The sequence below is a fragment of the Phascolarctos cinereus genome, unplaced genomic scaffold, assembly GCF_003287225.1.
Source record: "Phascolarctos cinereus isolate Bilbo 61053 unplaced genomic scaffold, phaCin_HiC Scaffold_3;HRSCAF=262, whole genome shotgun sequence".
Classification (NCBI taxonomy): domain Eukaryota; kingdom Metazoa; phylum Chordata; class Mammalia; order Diprotodontia; family Phascolarctidae; genus Phascolarctos; species Phascolarctos cinereus.
The window spans coordinates 47,255,673-47,274,665 of NW_027555736.1; the positions used below are offsets into that span (position 1 = coordinate 47,255,673).

Below are 18,993 nucleotides of genomic sequence, written 5' to 3' on the forward strand. Positions count from 1 at the left end.
ACCCCGACCCCGCCATCCTTACAGAAGAATGATCGGGAGAAGGACTTGTTGCTAATTCAGCAGTCTCACCAGCAGCAGCAGCAAAATCTGAAGAGGTGTCAGGACAAACTGCAGAAAATGAAGGGCCTGGAGCAGACTGTGAAGAGCCAGGAGAAGGTAGGCCCACCTAGAGGCCAGGCAGGTAGGGCGAGGCACCTCACCAGGCAGGGGGGTAAGGTCAGGTCCAAGACCTAGCACCTTCAAAACGAGCTAAGCCAGTAGCCAGAGAAAGTGAATCAAGGAGCGAGGATAAAGGCAGGCACACGGGGAGGAAATGGGAATTCCTTCATGGACAGATTGGACTGGGTGGCCACTAGGGTCTCTTTTAACTCTGGAATTTTGTGAGTTTAGAAGACAAGTCTGCATGGGTAATACCCACAAACACACACATTCACACACACACACACACACATACATGCATGTATACACACACAGACATATATATACCCACAAACACACACACACACACACACACACACACACACACATTATCACCCTGGCTAGGAAATTAGAAGTCAGGGTCTAGTCCAGGAGTGGGGAACCTGCAGCCTAGAGGCCACAAGTGGCCCTCTAGGTCCTGAGAACATGAGGCCTGGAGGCTGCAGGCTCCCCATCCCTGGACTAGTCCTTGGGAAAATCCCTTCCCACCTCTGCGCCACTGTTTCCTCAACGGGTCCTTGATAATTTTTATGCCGAGGACCCTTTTGGCAGTGCGGTGAAGTCAATGGAGCCCTTCTCAGAATACTGTTTTAAGATGCATCAAATACATAGGAATTCCAAAGAAACCAATTAAATATTGAAGCAGAGTTACTGAAGTTTTCAGCAAGTTCATAGACCCCAATGCCATCACTGAGTACACCTGGGTCTCCCTTCCTGAGCCCTGAGCAAGAGTGAGAGAAGGTGAAGAGAGAGTAGCCCATGTTCTTGGGAAGCTCCTGTGACTCTTTTACTCCCTAGCAAACCCTTCAGTCCAAGGTGCAGAAAGTGAGATTCATTCTCCTCATCGAGTGTACAGCACTCTGGGTCTCTGCTCCTATACCTGATTGTTGTAGGTGGACACACTCTCAGAGACTGAAGGGGAAGGGCACCTTAGTGAGAAAATCAGTCAGTGGGCAGCCTGGACTTGGAAGCTCCCTTGTCAATCACAAAGATATTGTGATTAAGAAAGTCTGTTAACTTTGTACACCTGGATCAGGTGAAGTTTACCAAACTGGTTAGGATCAGGAGAGCCTTGCCCAAATGAAAGCTGACCAGAGCAGTCACTGGGATCCATCAGAAGGGAGTCAGGGGCTAAGTCATTTCTGTCGATCCTCACAGACTCACACAGAGAACAAATTAGAGGCCACCACAGCCCAGGGTATGAGCAGTGTCAACAGGAGACATGCAGACAATGAGAACTCATTATTGCTATTCTGACCTACAAACACAACTCTATGCTAGGCTTGGGCATCATCTTCCAGATCCAGTCAAATAAATACCTCCTATTTCTACAGCACTTTAGAGTTTACAAAGTAAATAGGTAGAGAAGGTTTTATTGTTATTGAGTCGCTCCAGTCATGTCCGAGTCTCCATGACCCCCATTTTGGGTTTTTTTGGCAAAGATGCTAGGGTGGTTTGCTGGTCCATTCTCCAGCCCATTTTACAGAAGAAGAAACTGAGGCAGACAAGGTTAAGTGACTTGACCAGGGTCACATAGCTAGGAAGTGTCTGAAGTCAAATTCAAACTCAGGTCCTCCTGACTCCAGTTCGGTCCTCTATCCACTTTGTCACCTAGTTTCCGGGTTACCTAATAAGTGGTGGAGACAGCACTCATTTGAAGTTCTCATGACTAGATCTAGTCTTTTTCCCCTCCCCCTATGCTGCTTTTCATTAGGTCATTTCAAACTTGGGAACTTTTTTTAAAAAAATATTTTTATTTCAATATAATTGCCTTACCTTGTAAACCTCTAAGTTTGACTTTATGAATTAAAACTATGATTCTGAAAAGGGGGTCCAGACTTCACCAGACTACCAAAAGGGTTCTTGACACAGAAAAGGTTAAGAACCTCTGATCTGGGGCCAGACAATGAAGGTGAAGACAATTACCCCAGAACCCTTTTCAGCTCCAGGTGAGCAGTACCTACCCCTTGACTGGTTCACAACTCCCCATTCTTTTCCTTCTCTCTGCCCTGCAGGTCATTCAAACAATGGAAAAGATCTTGGAGGACAAAGTAAAGCAACCATCCAGAGAAAGGTCTGACTCAATGTCATCACCACTGGTGCGGCCTCTGGGAAAACACACGGGTAAGTCATGTGAATTCTGAGTAATTTATTTTGACTCAGTAATTATTCATCTTGAACCACTATGCACAAGGCCCTGGGATAGAGCCTGAGAGGGCCATAAAAAGGAAGAAGACAAGGGATCTGCCTTCAAGAAGCTTAAAATCTAGAAGGGGGCCCCACCCTTCAGCCTCATCCCCAAGATGCATGACCACCATCCTGAAAGAGTCCAGACAACCAAGGAGTCATCTCTGGCTACCTATGCAAATAGTTTCTCTTTAACTTATTCCATTGACAAGTCTTTACGGAGTACAATCCGTATACTCAGTGCTATGGAGAAGACAGAAGACACAGAGCCTCGCTTCAGGGAATTCCCATTGGGTCAATGGGATTATAGCATGATCTCAAAGCCCTGTATCTTCCAGGTCACTCTTCTCTGGGCACTCTCTAGTTTATCAATGTCCTTCCCAAAATGCAGCCACCTAAGCTAACCATAGTGCTACAGTAGGGCAGCTAGGCAGAGCACTGTACTGGAGTCGGGAAGATCTGAGTTCAAATCCTGTCTCAGACACACTCTGAATGACCCTGGACAAGTTACTTGACCTCTCTGGGAATCAGTTTTCTCATCTTTAAAATGAGGGGGTGGACTTGATGATCTCTAAGGTGCCTTCCATTTTTCAGTCCTATGATTCTGTGAGTGTGTGGTCTGTCCTGAGCAGAGTACATTGGGGAATCATTATCTCTCTCTTCTGGATACTTCCATCTCTGAATACAGTCTAAGATCAAGTTAGCTTTTAGGGCCACCCCATTGTACTGCTGACACATATTGAGCTATCCACTCACTAAAATCTCCAGGTCTGTTTTCAGACAAACTAATCTCTTATCATCTCTCCCCAGTAGTGGTCCTGTGACATTGACTTTCTGAATCCAAGTGAAGGAGTTTTCACATTTATCCCTGTTATACTTAATTATTAATAATTATTAATTATACTTAATCTTGTTCTTTATCTGGCTTAAAACGCTAGCCTTGTCGGGGAATTCTGGATCTTAGTTCTGACATCAGATTGTCAACCTTCCTCCTTAGCTTTATGTCATCAGCAAATTGAAAAGCATTCTATCTAGGTCTTCTTCTAAGCCAAGCAGAAGAAAGCCAATCCCTCTTCTACTTGGTGATACCTGGAAAATTTTAAGACACCTGCCATGTCACCTCTAAATCCCTAGATATCCTAATTTGGCATAGACTCATAGCCCTTCACTATGCTGACTGCTCTCCTTGGGTATTCTTTCGCCTAACATTGTCCTTCCTAAAATGAGACACCCCCCCCCAACTGAACCTAATACTCCAGGTGTGGTCTGACCAAGAGAGGGTATGGCAGGACTGTCACCTTGGGCCCTCCGCTTTGCTTATAGCATAAATGCATATTTCTTCCCCTCCCCCACTTCTGATCTTTTTTTTTTAACCCAGGTGTAAAATCTTACGTTTATCTAGAGGTATACTGGTAAATATTTAACAACTAGCTCACTGGAGAAAAAAAAATGCCTAAACAATTTTAAGTTTAATCAGCATTATTTACATTGTGTGTATCACTTTATTAAGTCTAGACAACGAAACAATAAATCCAGCCCTGATTTGTAATGTTTGCCAGTTTCTGAGGTATATATGCTTACCATGAAAATTTAACAATCAGCTCTCTCTCGAGCCTATCCTCCAACAGAGCCTTGCGTTTATCCCTATTAAATGTCCCCTTATTAGATTCAGCTCAAATAGCTCAGCTTGTCAAGATTTTTTCTGAATCCTGTCTCTATCATTCAATAGCTTAGATATCCTTCCTTGTTCTGTGTCAGCTACAAAAATTAGATAAACATGATATCTTACATGGGGCAGCTATTTCTATTGGGCCCTCTTCCTTCAGAGAAAGAGAGGCTCTACAGAGTGACTCATGAATATTCACGAGTGCCACCTCAGACTGCAGAGGAATTCTATTAATTCCTATATTTAAATTTACCTGAGTTAGACCCATCCAGGGGCCCTTTACTATGATGAGCCAACAGGCAAGGCTCCTTCTGGGCCTATGAGCCAGTTGGCCCGTCCTTATCACTGGTATATTCAAGTATACCTGAGGTCTACTTATCCTAGCTTGGTGCACTTGTAAGAGGCTTTACTGCCCTTTGTCTATCTCAGTATAAAACCACACAGCTCCTGACATCTGCTGGCAATCTATAACCAGTTCTGTTCAGCAGATCAGCTTTAGGTCATAGATTTAGAGCTAGAAGAGACCTCCAAGGCCACTGGTTCCATCGCCTTCCCTCTCATTTTGCAGATGAGGAAACTGAGACAAATAGAGGTGAAGTGATTTGCTGAGGGTCACAGGTAGTGAATGTCTGTGGAAGGATTTGAACTGACTCCAAATCTTTTGTCCTATCCACTATGGCTGCTTCTGTGGCCTAAATCGAGTTGGCTGTCTGGGTTGCAGTTTTACCCTGAACCAGGCCAAAGCAGGGAGCAGGTGCAGCAATCTAAGTAAAGAGAACATGTCCTGTGCCCTTCTGTTGAGGGAATATGTCCACTAAATCATTTAGTGTACTAGCGATAAATCCTCAGTTAATAAAATGAATGTAACACTTGACTTCATCTATTTTAGATTATGAACTACTTGAGAGTAAGGACTGTCCTTTTTTTGTATTTGTATCTCTAGTGCTTAGCACAGTGCTTGGCACGTACTAGTATCGGCACATAGTATACATTGATTAATGGATTAAGTACAAAACCACACCCAGGTCTCTGGGTCATTTCAATACAACCCTCCTTCCAAATGGAGATTGATTGCATACACCTGAACCACTTCTAATTTCGCTTTGCTGTACTACTATCTAGCGCTTATCTCTCCATCTTGTCCACAAAATATTATGAGAGATTGCTAAATGCTTTGTTAAAAATCTAGCTATCTCTATCATTCCCCTTATCTACCAGTACAGGAACTCAAGAAACAAATTTTTATTAATTTATTTATTTTTAGTTTTCAACATTCACTTCCACAAGACTTTGAGGCCCAAATTTTCTCCCCATCTCATCCCTCTCCCTACCCCAAGATGGCATGCATTCTGAATACCCTTTCCCCTAGTCTGCCCTCCCTTCTATCTCTCCCCCCACTTCTCTTATCCCCTTCCCCTTCAATTTTCCTGTAGGGCAGGATAGATTTCTATGCCCCATTTCCTATATTTCTTATTTCTCAGTTGCATGTGAAAGCAATTTTTTTAACATTTGTTTTTAAAACTTTGGATCCCAAATTTTCTCCCTTCTTCCCGCCCCACCCATCCTCACTGAGAAGGCAAGCAGCTCAATATAGGTTATACATGTGTAGTCATGCAAAACATTTCCATAGGAGTCGTGTTGTGAAAAACTAAGTATATTTCCTTAATCCTATCCTGCCCCCCATTTGTTCTATTCTCTCTTTTGACCTTGTCCCTCCTTAGAAGTGTTTGCTTCTGATTACCCCCTCTCCCAATCTGCCCTCCCTTCTATTATCTCCCCTCTCTCTCATATCCTTCCCCCCAATTTTTCAGTAGGGTAAAATAGATTTCCATACCCAATTAAGTGTGTATATTATTCCCTCCTTAAGTCAAATCTTATGAGAATAAGATTCACTCATTCCCTCTCACTTTCCCCCATTTCCCCTCCACTGTAAAAGCCTTTCCTTGTCTGTTTTATTTGAGATAATTTAACCCATTCTACCTCTCCCTTTTTCCTTCTGCCAGTATAATCCTCTCTTGCCCCTTAATTTTATTCTCCAGATATCACCCCTTCATCTTCAACTCACCTTGTGCTATCTATCTATCTATCTATCTATCTATCTATCTATCTATCTATCTATCTATCTGTCTGTCTGTCTATCTATACATACATACATACATATAATTTTTTCCCTCCAGCTACCCTAATACTGACAAAGGTCTCATGAGTTACAAATATCACCTTTCCGTGCAGGGATGTAAACAGTTCAACCTTATGATTTCTCTTTCCTGTTTACCTCTTCATGCTTCACTTGAGTCTTAATTTAAAAGTCAAATTTTTTATTCAGCTCTGGTCTTTTCATCAAGAATGCTTGAAAGTCCTCTATTTCACTGAATACACATTTTTCCCCTGAAGAATTATACTCAGTTTTGCTGGGTAGGTGAGTCTTGGTTGTAATCCTATCTCCTTTGACCTCCTGAATATTATATTCCATGCCTCTGTCCTTAATGTAGAAGCTGCTAAATCTTGTGTTATCCTGATTGTGCTTCCACAATACTTGAATTGTTTCCTTCTGGCTGCTTGCAATATTTTCTCCCTGACCTGGGAACTCTGGAATTTGGCTACAATATTCCTAGGAGTTTTCCTTTGGGGATCTCTTTCAGGAGGAGATCGGTGGATTCTTTCAATTTCTATTTTGCCCTCTGGTTCTAAAATATCAGGGCAGTTTTCCTTGATAATTTCTTGAAAGATGATGTCTAGGCTCTTTTTTTGATCATGGCTTTCAGATAGTCCAATAATTTTTAAATTCTCTTCCTGGATCTATTTTCCAGGTCAGTTGTTTTTCCAATGAGATATTTCACATTGTTTTCTATTTTTTCATTCTTTTGGATTTGTTTTACAGTGTCTTGATTTCTCATAAAGTCACTAGCTTCCAATTGCTCTATAATTTTTAAGGAAGTATTTTCTTCAGTAAGCTTTTGGACTTCCTTTTCCATTTGGCCAATTTTTTTTTAGGATTCTTCTCATTGGCTTTTTGGACCTCTTTTGCCATTTGGGTTAGGCTATTTTTTAAGGTGTTATTTTCTTCAGTATTTTTGGGTCTCCTTTAGCAAGCTGTTGACTTGTTTTTGATTTTCTTGCATCACTCTCAGTTTTTCCTCTACTTCTTTACTTGCTTCTCAAAATCCTTTTGAGCTCTTCCATGGCCTGGGAATTCATATTTTTCTTGGAGGCTTTGATGTAGGAGCTTTGACTTTGTGGTCTTCTGTTTGTATGTTTTGATCTTCTTTGTAACTAAAGAAAGATTCTATGGTCTGACTTTTTTCAAGGTTTGCTCATGATCCCAGCCAATTACTTGAGTTACAAACTCTTTGTTAAGGTAAGGTCTGCTTCCAGTGGGAGAATGTACTGTCCCAAGCTTTGGGGTTTTGTGCAGCTATTTTCAGAGATACTTCTAGGGACTTGTAAATTTTCAGTTCTTCCAAGGTGTTATGATCAAGGGCAAGGTGTTTACTCCCTTCCTGGCCTGTGCTCTGGTCTGTGAGTGACTACAAGCACTGTTTTCTGCCTTGGAACTGTGAGAAGGATTTCCTCTTAACCACCACTACAAGCTCCACCACTCCAGCTCTCCTTCTCACTCCAGGACCACCATCCAGAGCTGCAACTCAGATCCAAGCACAGGCAAAGCAAGAGATTCCTGCCTCAGCACCAGCAAAGAGATCCCTGTAATCCCCCTCTGATCAGCCACTCGATTCCCCCTCAGTCTATGAGCTGGAAGCTCTGCAAGCTTCAGAGGCAGCCGCCACCCCGAGGCCACACTCAGAGACTGGGACTGGGACTGAGCTTCTCTCTCACAGGAGTCACAGACTTCCTATTGACCTTCTAAGTTGTATATGGCCTTCATGGGTTGAGAAGTCTGCAAACTGCCACAGCTGCCAGCAATTCGGTCCTCTGAGGGCTGCTCTAGGTTTGCTGAGGCCTATTTTGCCTGCACTCCTAAGCTGAATTGTGTTCCTCTCACAACCCAGCATGCTATACCTTTCCAATCAACCATCCAGGTTGTCTTGGGCTGGAAATTTGTTTCACTCTGTCTTTTGTGGGTTCTGCTGCTTTAGAATTTGTTTAGAGCCATTTGTTATGAGTATTTGGAGGGGTTTGGGGGAGAGATCAAGCAAGTCACTGCTTTTAGTCTGCCATCTTGGCTCCGCCCCCCAAGAAAGAAATTTAATGAAGCTATAATGTTATTGTTTAAAATCATCACTCTTGGGGCAGCTAGGTGGTGCAGTGGATAGAGCTTCAGCCTTAGAGTCAGGAGGACCTGAGTTTAAATCTGGCCTCAGACACATAACACTTACTAGCCATGTGACCCCAAGCAAGTCACTTAACCCCATTGCCTAGCCAAAAAGCAAAAAAATAAAAAAATAAATCATCAGTCTTTCTTCTAGAAGTGCACCAATAATTCTTTTGATATATATTCAAAAATTTCACCAGTAATCAAAATCAAATTAATTGGCTTGCAGAGCCCATCTTCCCTTTGTTGAAAATTTCCCTTCTTCAGTAGGGTTGTTCATCCTTTTTGAAGACTACTAACAGGAGCTGAACAATCACAACCGCTACTTCTTTCAGTATCTTGGACTGGTAATTCAGCCTGTTAACTTGAATCCAGCGAGGACAGTTGGGCACCATCTTAGTATTTCTTTGCTTTTCTTTGGCTCCAAATTCCTAATAGTCATTTTGGGTCTATCTGTTCCAACTCAAATATTATTCTCCTTGGCAGAGAAAATTGAACTGAAATTAGAGTTAAGTAGTTCTCCTTTCTCTTGATCATTTGTTTACCATTTAGGTAGTTAGGTAGAGAAGTGGATAGAGATCTGGAGTCAAGAAGACCTAAGTTCAAATCCAACCTCAAATAGTTACTAGCTGTGCGACCCTGGGCAAACTTCTGTTTATCTCAGTTTCCTCAAGTGTAAGAAAGGGATAATAACAGTAGGGTGGTTATGAAGATCAAATGAGATAATATTTGTAAAGCCCTTAGTGTAATACCTGGCACATGGTAGGCTCTGTATAAATGCTTATTCCCTTACCCCATTGTCTGAGGCTTCTCAAGAAGTAGTCCTCTTCCTTCTCTTCTCCCCAGTAAAGTCTGTGCTTTTGGCATCCTTTGCAAGCTTTAGCATATCATAAGCTTTAGCATTCCTGACAACATACCTTGCCATACTTTGGTGTCCATTCTCGGTCACTTTGTCTTGCTTCTGTCTTTGGCACATGTCCTTTAATAATCTAAGTTGGTGCACCTTGTGCATACATATTGGTCTCTTTAAATAGCTTCCCCCTGTTCCTTCCTATTGAAAATGTTTCTCTTGGTGCTTTGAGAATTTCATTCTTGAGAACTTCCCTTCCTCTTTGACTCCTCCTATAGAATTTTAATCCATTGGATCGTGCTTATCTTTCTCCGAACCCTTTGAAATATGCTCTCTCAAAAGCTGGGGGATGGGTCCCACTGGGATCAGGTTTTCTTTTCTCTCTTTATCACAGACTTTAAGATCTCCATATTGTCTGCTTCAGCAAGCAAGCCTTCCTTGCTGGTAAGAATCTGGTCTGAGTATTTCCTCTTTGCTTCTTCTACCTCTCAAAGGATTATTTGCTTATTGGAGAGGTAGGGCAGTTAAGCCTAAAAGCATCCCCGTCCCAGAATTCAATTGCATCATCGAAATGGCCAGCCTCATATCATCTAGAACACTAGTCAGACTACTCAGTATATTGGAAGGCTTACTATTGCCTATCAAGAATCATGGGATGATTGATTTTAAAGGCAAATAGGTCCTTGGGGATCATCTAATCTAAATCCTTCATTTTACAAATGGGGAGACTGAGGTTTAGGGAAAAGAAGTGATTTGCCCAAGACTACCAGGTAATTAGTGAAACAGATCCAGATGCAAACTCAGGTCATGAGGTACCAAACTTAGTGGAATTCTTCTCTACAACCCCACATTGCCCCTCTCTGTGCAGGATAGAGTAGAAAAGGAGAAGCTAGAGGCAGGGAGCTGAGCTAGTACAGGATTAGAGCAACTTAGCATTTTTCAGATTTTCTCCTCCCCTTAGCCCCCCCCCCAACTCAATTAGATTCAATAAACACGTATTAGGTACCTACAACTTGCAAAGTACCTCGCTAAGTGCTGGAAGAGTTAAGAAGTTTAGATCTTCAATAAATAAGCATTGATTAAGCACCTACTATGTGCCATGCATGGCTGGGTACAAGTACAAAGAATGAAACAATGCCAACTCACAATGAGCTTTCATCCTAATGAGAGAGATAACAAGTACATATAAAAATATATAGCACAAATATAAAGTGAATTTAAAAGCAAATATGTGCAGAAGAGTCTTATATGAGAGAGTTTGGCTACTAAGTAGTTGGGAGAATCAGGAAAGGCTTCATGCAGAAGATGGTGCCTGAGCTGGAGGGACTCTGTGCATCAGAGGTAAGGAGGGAGTGCAGGTAAGACGCCATCCCTATCCTCATGGAGTTTGCAGTCTGTTAAGAGGTTATGATAATATACTCAAAGATCTCGAATACACCAAACCTAAGTGCATTAGGAAGCTATGGTGAATTGCCATGTTAGGTCCCTCCTAGCCACTCTTCTCTCCCTAGGCCCCATGGGGGAGAGTGTGCCCTCTGACTTTTACTCCATATTGCTGGCCGAGAACGCAAGGCTGCGGAGTGAGTTGGATAAAAACCGCCACCAGTCTTCCCCCATCATCCTGCAGCAGCAAGCCCTACCGGTAAGAACCCGGGCTGCCAATCCACAAGCATGCTTTTGCATTGTCCTTTGCATGCAGACTCACCTGTTCCAGGCCCCAAAACTCCCCTTCAGAGTAGAGAGAGACATGCCACATGCAGCCAACCACTGTCCAGTCCAAAGTCGGTCACAGGAAAGGCCAGAATATACCAAAATGCTGGGGCAAGGAGCGTAAGCAGGCAAGTCTGGGAGCTCTGGGGCTACCTCAGAGATGAGAAAAAATGGGATTCTGGCCTTCCTTGCCTGGTCAGTTCTCTAGTTCCATTACAATTTCTAGTTGGTTCTACCACTCTGCATGACCATTCTCCCCATGCATGTCCCTGTAACTTCACCAAGAGAACAAAGGGTCCTTTCAAGCTGGGATCAGTCTCTCACCAGGTACCCTGGGATGTGCCTACAGTGGCCCATGGACTCCCAGTGCAGTCTGGGTGACAGGTAGGTCAAGGTTTTTAACCTTGATTTTAGAGAGATCTCCTGGAGTCTTCAGCTCACTTCCAGCTTTTGGGTCAAGCTGGTTTCCTCTCTATAAGTGTGTGTATGAAGTCTATAGCTCTAGACACTGTGCAGTGGTCAGGGTAGATAGAGTGGCTCCATTTGAGAGCTTCATTTTCTACCTTGTCCCAGGGTCCTGCAACAAAGAGTGACCCAACCCCCTGACTACTACTTCCCATCTTCCCCACACCCTATCTTCACCATCCCCATCCCTTCCTCCAGGTCCATTCAGTGAGGGCCATAGAAGCCCTCATGTAGAGGCTTGAGCTCCCACTCCCTGAGCCACACACTCAGTCTTCCTCACACCAGCCTTCTCCCAGTGCTCTCTGTCCCCTTCCTGACATCTCCTGGGATCCCTGGGGAGACTTGGAGAGCCCTTTCTCCATAGTCCCAGGAGAACCCTGGGGAGAAGGGGGCAGCCAGAGACTTGGCAGAGAGTCTGCAAGAGACAGGTCAGCCAACCTACTCATCACACCTGGGGAGTCTACTTAGACAGATGGGTTCCTCAGACCCAGAGTGATACATCCTGCTCATTTTCAGCTTCCATAGCATTCATACTTAGATGGCTACATCCCTTTAAGCAAGCTTGCCACATGTGAAGGGCTGAAGGTGAGCAGCAGATCAGCTCTTGGGCAAGGGGTTTCTTCACTTCATAGTGGGCCCTTCTTTGGACAAACCTAATATATACAGAAATCCTATATCTGTAACCGATAAATAGGGGCAGAATACAGAGAGATTCTTTGCTTCACAAAATTATTCTTCACTTTACACAAGCACTTGGCACAGGGTTCTTTTAGGTAGTGGGCTCAAGTACATATAAAATGATTTGATTTACAGAAATGGGATTTATTTTTAAAATTAAGTTACATATTTTTAATGAAGAAACATCTATTTTCTCTCCTTCCCACCTTCCCTACCTTTGGAGGAAAAAAGAAAAGAAAAAAGAAAAGAAAAACTTTTGCAACCATTTGCATGGTCAAGCAAAACAAAGTCCCAAATTGGCCAGATGCAAAAATGCCTGTCTCATTCTGCACCAAAAAACACGTGACTCAAATGATCAAATAAAGTCAGCTCCACCTGTACTACAAAATAGACCACTTCACTCTGCAGGATTCCTGGCACTGCTTTGGACTCTGTAGTAAGGAGCAGACACCATTCCTTATTGCCAGGGAAGGGGTAGTCTCCATGGAAGGGAGAAGTGAAAGCAGTGGAAAAGAAACTGGTTCCTAAAGCAGATTTGGAGTGGGAGGGATGCCATTCAGAGCCAAATGGTCCCATCACCCAAAGCAGCCCATTCGGGATCCAGGATGTCAGTCTCCTACTGCCCCTCTCACGCTCTCCCAAGAAAGGATACCCAGAGTAGATTCTCTCCCCATGTATCCCCAACCAAGAAACATGCCAACATGCCTATTATCACATCAAGAAAAATCCCAGCATATGAGGAGAGAAATTTCTCTTCCATTCCACTGGCATCCTAATATAACAATATGTAGTCCTTAACTCATACCCCAATAATACAGAATCTGTGACCATTTAGACAGGAGATGCTCTAACCAAAGCTTCCTTTTACACTCACAAAAGAGTTAACAGAGTATAAATGAACAAAGTGTATAAGATTAACAGGACCCAGTTAACCCAAGAGAAGAAACTGTTTTCTAGCACTTAAAAGCCCTAATTTGTGCTTCATGCAATTGGCATCCTGATCAACCACCATTCTTATAGGCCCATTAAAGCAGTCCTTTTAGGGACCTGTACGCGGCAACATTTTAGTATTCCAGATCAAATCTGCATTTCAAAATGTTCCACAATTTAATTTTTTTTAACAGATTTAGACTGATTCCCCTAATATGAATGTAAATTAGTTATGTTTGCCCATCTCTCTGTAGATCTCTTTCTAGGCTACTTCCCTCTTCTTTCCTTAGTCCATCCTATGTCATCTTCTCTGAGCTGAAATTGGGTTAGAGTAAATCCTCAGTTTTAAGGGAACTTTTTTTTCTTGAGAAGAATTCTTGGTAACCAGAGTGATAAAATATTTTTGTGAATCATCTCCTGAGGCATATCTTTCAGGATTCTCAGCAGGTTAGCTATACAGACTCCTTTTCTATTTATTCTACCAAGATTTTATTCATAATAGTCCCTTGCATGGCATTTTATACTTTCCAAAGTTCTTTCCTATCCGTTGTCATACTATTCCCTAAGGTAGCTGGAAGAGGACTCTACCATTCTACAGATGAGAAGACTAAAGTCAAGAGAGGTCAGATGACTTGACCAAAGTCATCCAGTAGCTCATTGCAGAACATAGTATATATGGAAGGGGTGCTAAATACGGGATCAGATTTGAAGACTGGCTCTATCTGTTCAAACTCAGTCAATCTGGGCCTCAGTTTCCTAATTTGGAAAACTAGAGGATTGAGCTAGGTGATTACCAAGGTCCCTGCCAAATCTAAGTCTTATGATCCCAAGTTACAACTTCAGGATTTAGCCCTTAGTTTCAGGGTCATGAAGGCTCAATGGGACATGGTAGGTCACCACACACCCAGGGCAGCAGCCTTTTTTTGTTTTCAAAAATAACTCATTTTCGGCTCCATGTGCTACATGATCTCCACAGAGGTCAATGGGTAACCTCCATGAAGTCACATACTCTGGCCTTGTCTAATTTTGCCTCAGGTGTGTAATGGGATCATAATAGTGTGGTTCCCCTATCGGCCAGATTTGTGCTTTTGCCAACAGGACTTCCTCTCCAGCACCTCAGACAAATTCAATCTCATGGCCAAATTGGAGAGTGCTCAAAATCGCATTCGGACTTTGGAGAGCGAGGTAGGTGAGGCCTGGAGTTCTCAAAGGAGTCTTCTTAGATAAGTCCATGGAGAATAAGGCTATAGAGAACTGTAGGACAAGGGTAAGGAATGGAATGAAGTCAGTCAACCCCTCTGTGCCTCAGTTTATTCATCTGTAAAATGAAGGGATTGGACTCACTGGGTTTCCTTCCAGCTCTAAATTTATGGTCCTATGATATATGAAACAGAATATAACTGAAGGGAAACTGAGTCATTTAGTAATGGAGCCCATGGTTCCAAGAACCTGGAGGAAAGCTTTTACCATGGGCTCAAAAAATCTTAGGAGTATGGGATTTAGAGTTGGAATCCCACCTCCCCTTGCTCAGTCTCCCTCCCCAGCCGCCATTATGAGCCATAATGCCTGCCCTAGGAAGGGAGGAGGGAGGGTAGCCCCTGAAAAAGCACCAGAGTCCCCACTGGCTGTGAATTCCCATTGGCCAGCCCCCTCTGTCATGGGCCCAGCAGCCCTGATGCTTCTTTTCATCCCTATCTGGGGTTATAGCTGGAAGATTCAGCTCGGCGCTGGGGACAAGAAAAACAAGATCTGACCTCGAAGCTGATGGAACAAGACCATGGCTTTATACATGGTTCCAGTCCTATGTTGACAGAACACCAAGTGAGTAGCCTTGGACACCAGGGACTGGGGTGAAGGAACAGGGAGGCATCTGGCCATTTCTGAGGGGTCAGCTTTGGAAAGAATGTGGACTGGCATTGAGGAAGCCTGGCTTCCGATATCGGCTCTGACACTAACTCCCTACGTGACATTGAGCAAATCCCTCCTCTTGTGAAATGGAGATCACAATTCTCACCATCACCACCTCATCATTATCTTTCTGATTGGCAGAGGCAGCTGGCTCTGAGACTGGCCCAGGGCAGCACTACCCAAATACTAGGTGGCTGTGTCAGGGGAAAGAGGGTTGTTGGAGCAGAGAGGGTATTGGCTCCCCAGGGGACCTCAGAGATCACCTAATTTGGAACCCTGCCCCATGCCTTATTAAATAGTTGAAAAGTATCACATCATAATGGGTCTAGACACCTCAGACACCAACTGCCCCAGACACACACCTGCACACTTAACCTCTTAGGACCTCAGATTCCTGTAAATCATGTGAACCAATATTCCCACTGCCCACCTCACAGGCTTGTTGTTAAGATAGTGTTTTGTCCAATTTAAAGTGCTCTTGAAACATGAGTTATGATGATGAGGGAGCTAAGAACATTTGCCCAGGTATCCATGACTTTGCCCCTAAAGGAGAAAGGGCTGAGATTTTCCAGAATTCTGATTCTGGCCACAATGCTAATAGGCAAGGATGTGGCTGACTTCAGGAAAAGTAAGGGGAAGTAGCTGCCTTCTTGTGGCAAACTGAGAGGCTCTAGATAGTACTGTCTACCCAGAACATCTCCCCATCTCCTTCTAGGGCTTCTTCCCTTGGGGTTCATCCTGGTCCTTTCTAAGTTCCTCTTTTCCAATCCTACACACACATACACACACACACACACACACACACACACAACAACACATATATACACATGAATACACACAGACATGCACATATGTATGTATGTATATGTATGTATATATAATAGTATATACATGTGGTATATGTGTCTATGTATGCATATATGTGCACATATGTATGTACATTGTTTATTAAGCAGAACTGCGATTTCCTCAGTGGATGGAGGTAAAGAATTACCTTGACCAGTTCAGGTTGGAACTCCTTCTCTAACTTAGAGGCTTAGAGAGTGGCCAGGTTTCCACCCACTACTCCATGTTGCCTATAATAATAAAAACTCTCCACAGTGCCTTAAGGTTTACAGAGCACTTTTCAAACAGTAACCTCCCAGTTGGGTTGTGGGCTTATTATTGTGGCCATTTAAAGCTGAGGTAAAAGGGCAGCATGAGGTTGTGGACAGAGATCTAGCCTCAAAACCAGGAAGCCCTGGGTTCAAGTCCTGCCTGACACATACTGGCTATGGAACTCTGGACAGGTCAAAACCTTTCAGGGCCATGTGGCTCACTGAAACCATGATTCTAGAGAAGGTTCTGATCTTCATTGATAGATTTTCCTCAGTGGACACTCCCTACACCAGTGAAGTTACTGGTCCAAACACAAAGAAATGGAAGTAAGACAGCTAGTGGCATAGTGGTTACAGTACCGGCCCTGGAGTCAAAAGGACCTGAGTTCAAATCCGGCCTCAGACACATATACTCACTAGCTGTGTGATATGGGCAAGTTACTTAACCCTGATTGCCTTACCGCTCCCCCCCAAAAAAAGAAATAGAGGTAAATGAGGCCCAGAGAGAAGGCCCAGACCCAGGGTCACAGAGCAATATTTTTCACCAACCTTGCCTGTTAATTTATGTATTGATATTCATTTTTCTAAGTCAATACAGTATAGTAGAAAGGTTGAATGGTCATTATTTCTTCTCTTCAGGGACCCTCTAAATAGAAGGCAAATGAGTGGTCCTGAGGAGTCCCTTCTACCCTTCTCTCTCTCATTGGCACATTCTTACAATAAAGAGGCCAGGTTACCTAATTGTCCTCTTGGAAGCCAGTCTGACCTCTGTTGGAAGGAATGGGCTGGGACGGAGTAAGCATTTATTAACAGCCTACACTGTGCTAAGCACTTTTACAAATATTATCCCATTTGATCCTCACAAACTCATAAGGCAAATGCTATTATTAGCCCCATTTTACAGATGAGGAAACTAAGGCAAACAGAGGTTAAGTGACTTGCTCAGGGTCTCACAGCTAATGGGTGTCTGAGACCAGATCTGAACTTGGGTTTTCCTGACTCCAGGCCCAGCATTCTATTCACTGGGCCACTGAGCCAGGAAAGAGTGGAAGAAAGAAAAGTGGAGCAAAACAGCAAATAGGAAGCTGTTGGCCAGTAGGGAGTGAGGAGGGTAGAACCAAGGAGAGCAGGTCAGGCTACCTTTGTGCTTTGGAAGAGAGCGTTGTGGATGGGAAGGGGCGGGGAGGATAGTGTAGGAAAATTACGAGAGCTCTAGTGTCAAAGGCTAGCAAGTTATTGCTGCTACCAAGAGGTTTTCTGTGAATGAGATGAATCATCATTCCTTTATTTCGGCAGATAGATGGAAGGATAGATGGGAAAGAAAGAAAGAAAGAAAGAAAGAAAGAAAGAAAGAAAGAAAGAAAGAAAGAAAGAAAGAAAGAAAGAAAGACAGACAGACAGACAGACAGACAGACAGACAGACAGACAGAAAGAAAGAAAGAAAGAAAGAAAGAAAGAAAGAAAGAAAGAAAGAAGGAAAGGGAGGAAAGGGAGGAAAGGGAGGAAAGGGAGGAAGGGAGGAAGGGAGGAAGGAAGGAAGGAAGGAAGGAAGGAAGGAAGGAAGGAAGGAAGGAAGGAAGGAAGGAAGGAAGGAAGGAAGGAAGGAAAAAGGAAGAGAGAGGAAGGAAGAAAAAAGGAAGAGAGAGGGGAAGGAAGAGAAAGAAAGAAAGGGAGAGAAGGAAAGAGAGAAAAAAACAGAAAAAGGAAATAAATAAAATGGAAGAATAGGCAAAAAGAAAGATGGAGAGAGAGAGAGAGAAAAAGAGAGAGAGGGGTAGCCTCATTAGAATATAACCTCTTTGTAAGTAGGGATTGCTTAATTCATTGTGTCTGTATCCCCAGCACCCAGTATAGTGCCTGGCACATGGTAGGGTCTTAACAAAGACTTCTTGGTTGATTGATATATATTACATATACATGTATACATGTAAATATGCATATATATGTGTGTGTATAGATAGATACAATCCAACTATTGATTGATCAATCTATGTTTTCGCCACAATAAAGGAATGGATACCAATAGTATATGTGTGTGTGTGTCCACATGTAGACACACTCTCAAGAAGCCTATTAGTAGCCCCCCAAGGCAGGCCCCTGGGCCAGGCAAGCCTGAGATCTCTGCGCCTCACCACTGCCAGATTTGATGACTCATAGGATTTTGAGCCGATAAAGACCGTAGAGGTCATCCAGTCCAACCTCCTCATTTTACAGACGAGGAACCAGAACTCCAGAGAGAGGAAGTGACTAACCCAGGGTCACAAAACAAGTAAGTAGCCAAGCCAGGTTCCAGACCCAGGTGTCCTGACTCCAAGCCCAGAATTCTCTCCATTTTGCCACTGTCTCTGATGCTTACTGACCCCACAGCACAGAGTAGGAGGTCACAAAGCCTATGGCAGGTCCCAATAGATGTGGACAGATATGCCAGAGGTGGGAGAGGTGGATAGAGGGGCAGTCCTAAGAGTACTGAAGGACACATAGACTCCCACGTGGGAGGCGCAGGTTTCCTCTCAGAGTCTCTATACGTATCCCCGCTGCCCCAAAGTGCTCCTCAGTGCCCTGTCCTGGCTCGGTGGTCTGGGATAAGTCTTTGCAGGGGGGTGGTTAGAAGCTGACAGAAAAGAGCTATTTCTGGAAACTTCATGATCCGTATGAGGTCCCCCTTACTTTGCCTTATGTACAGAGGAGTCCTTCGGACCATACGACTTTCAAAAAGCCGCAAAAATAGGATCCGTTATCGCTCCATCCAGAATCTGACCCGTAAAGTCCAACGAAGATCAAAGTGAAACCTCCCCAACAGGACCACAGAAACAGGACTCCCTTTGCATTCTTCTCCTGGAATCAGATCCCTAACAACCTTATTAAATGCATAAAGCTTGGTGAGTGTCCATGGTCTATTGATGAAGCCCAACGAGCCCTGGAATATCCTCAGTCTTAGATTTTTCCCCCTCTCCCACCCACAGTCACTTTCTCCCCAGGCCTCCCTCCTAGAACCCCAGCCCAGAATCTCTATGGGTCAAAGAGCTGGCCAACT

The 18,993-nt window shown here is 43.6% G+C and overlaps 1 protein-coding gene across 7 annotated transcripts in view; it reads left to right on the forward strand.

Annotated features, from left to right (window-relative positions):
- CCDC33 (coiled-coil domain containing 33) overlaps nt 1-18,732 on the forward strand; it is a 221,305-nt gene extending 202,573 nt beyond the window's left edge. For 3 of the 7 annotated variants that reach the window (XM_020994637.2, XM_020994647.2, XM_020994641.2), the window contains 6 exons: nt 25-156; nt 2,214-2,322; nt 10,683-10,813; nt 13,990-14,139; nt 14,662-14,775; nt 18,643-18,732. In XM_020994637.2, the coding sequence (XP_020850296.1) occupies nt 25-156; nt 2,214-2,322; nt 10,683-10,813; nt 13,990-14,139; nt 14,662-14,775; nt 18,643-18,687 (681 nt within the window). In that variant the 3' untranslated portion in view covers nt 18,688-18,732. Of the gene's footprint in view, nt 1-24; nt 157-2,213; nt 2,323-10,682; nt 10,814-13,989; nt 14,140-14,661; nt 14,776-18,173; nt 18,229-18,642 lie in introns of those variants that run through there. The other 4 variants (XM_020994638.2, XM_020994640.2, XM_020994645.2 and 1 more) reach the window with 4 other exon arrangements.
- The last annotated feature ends 261 nt before the right edge of the window (nt 18,733-18,993 follow it).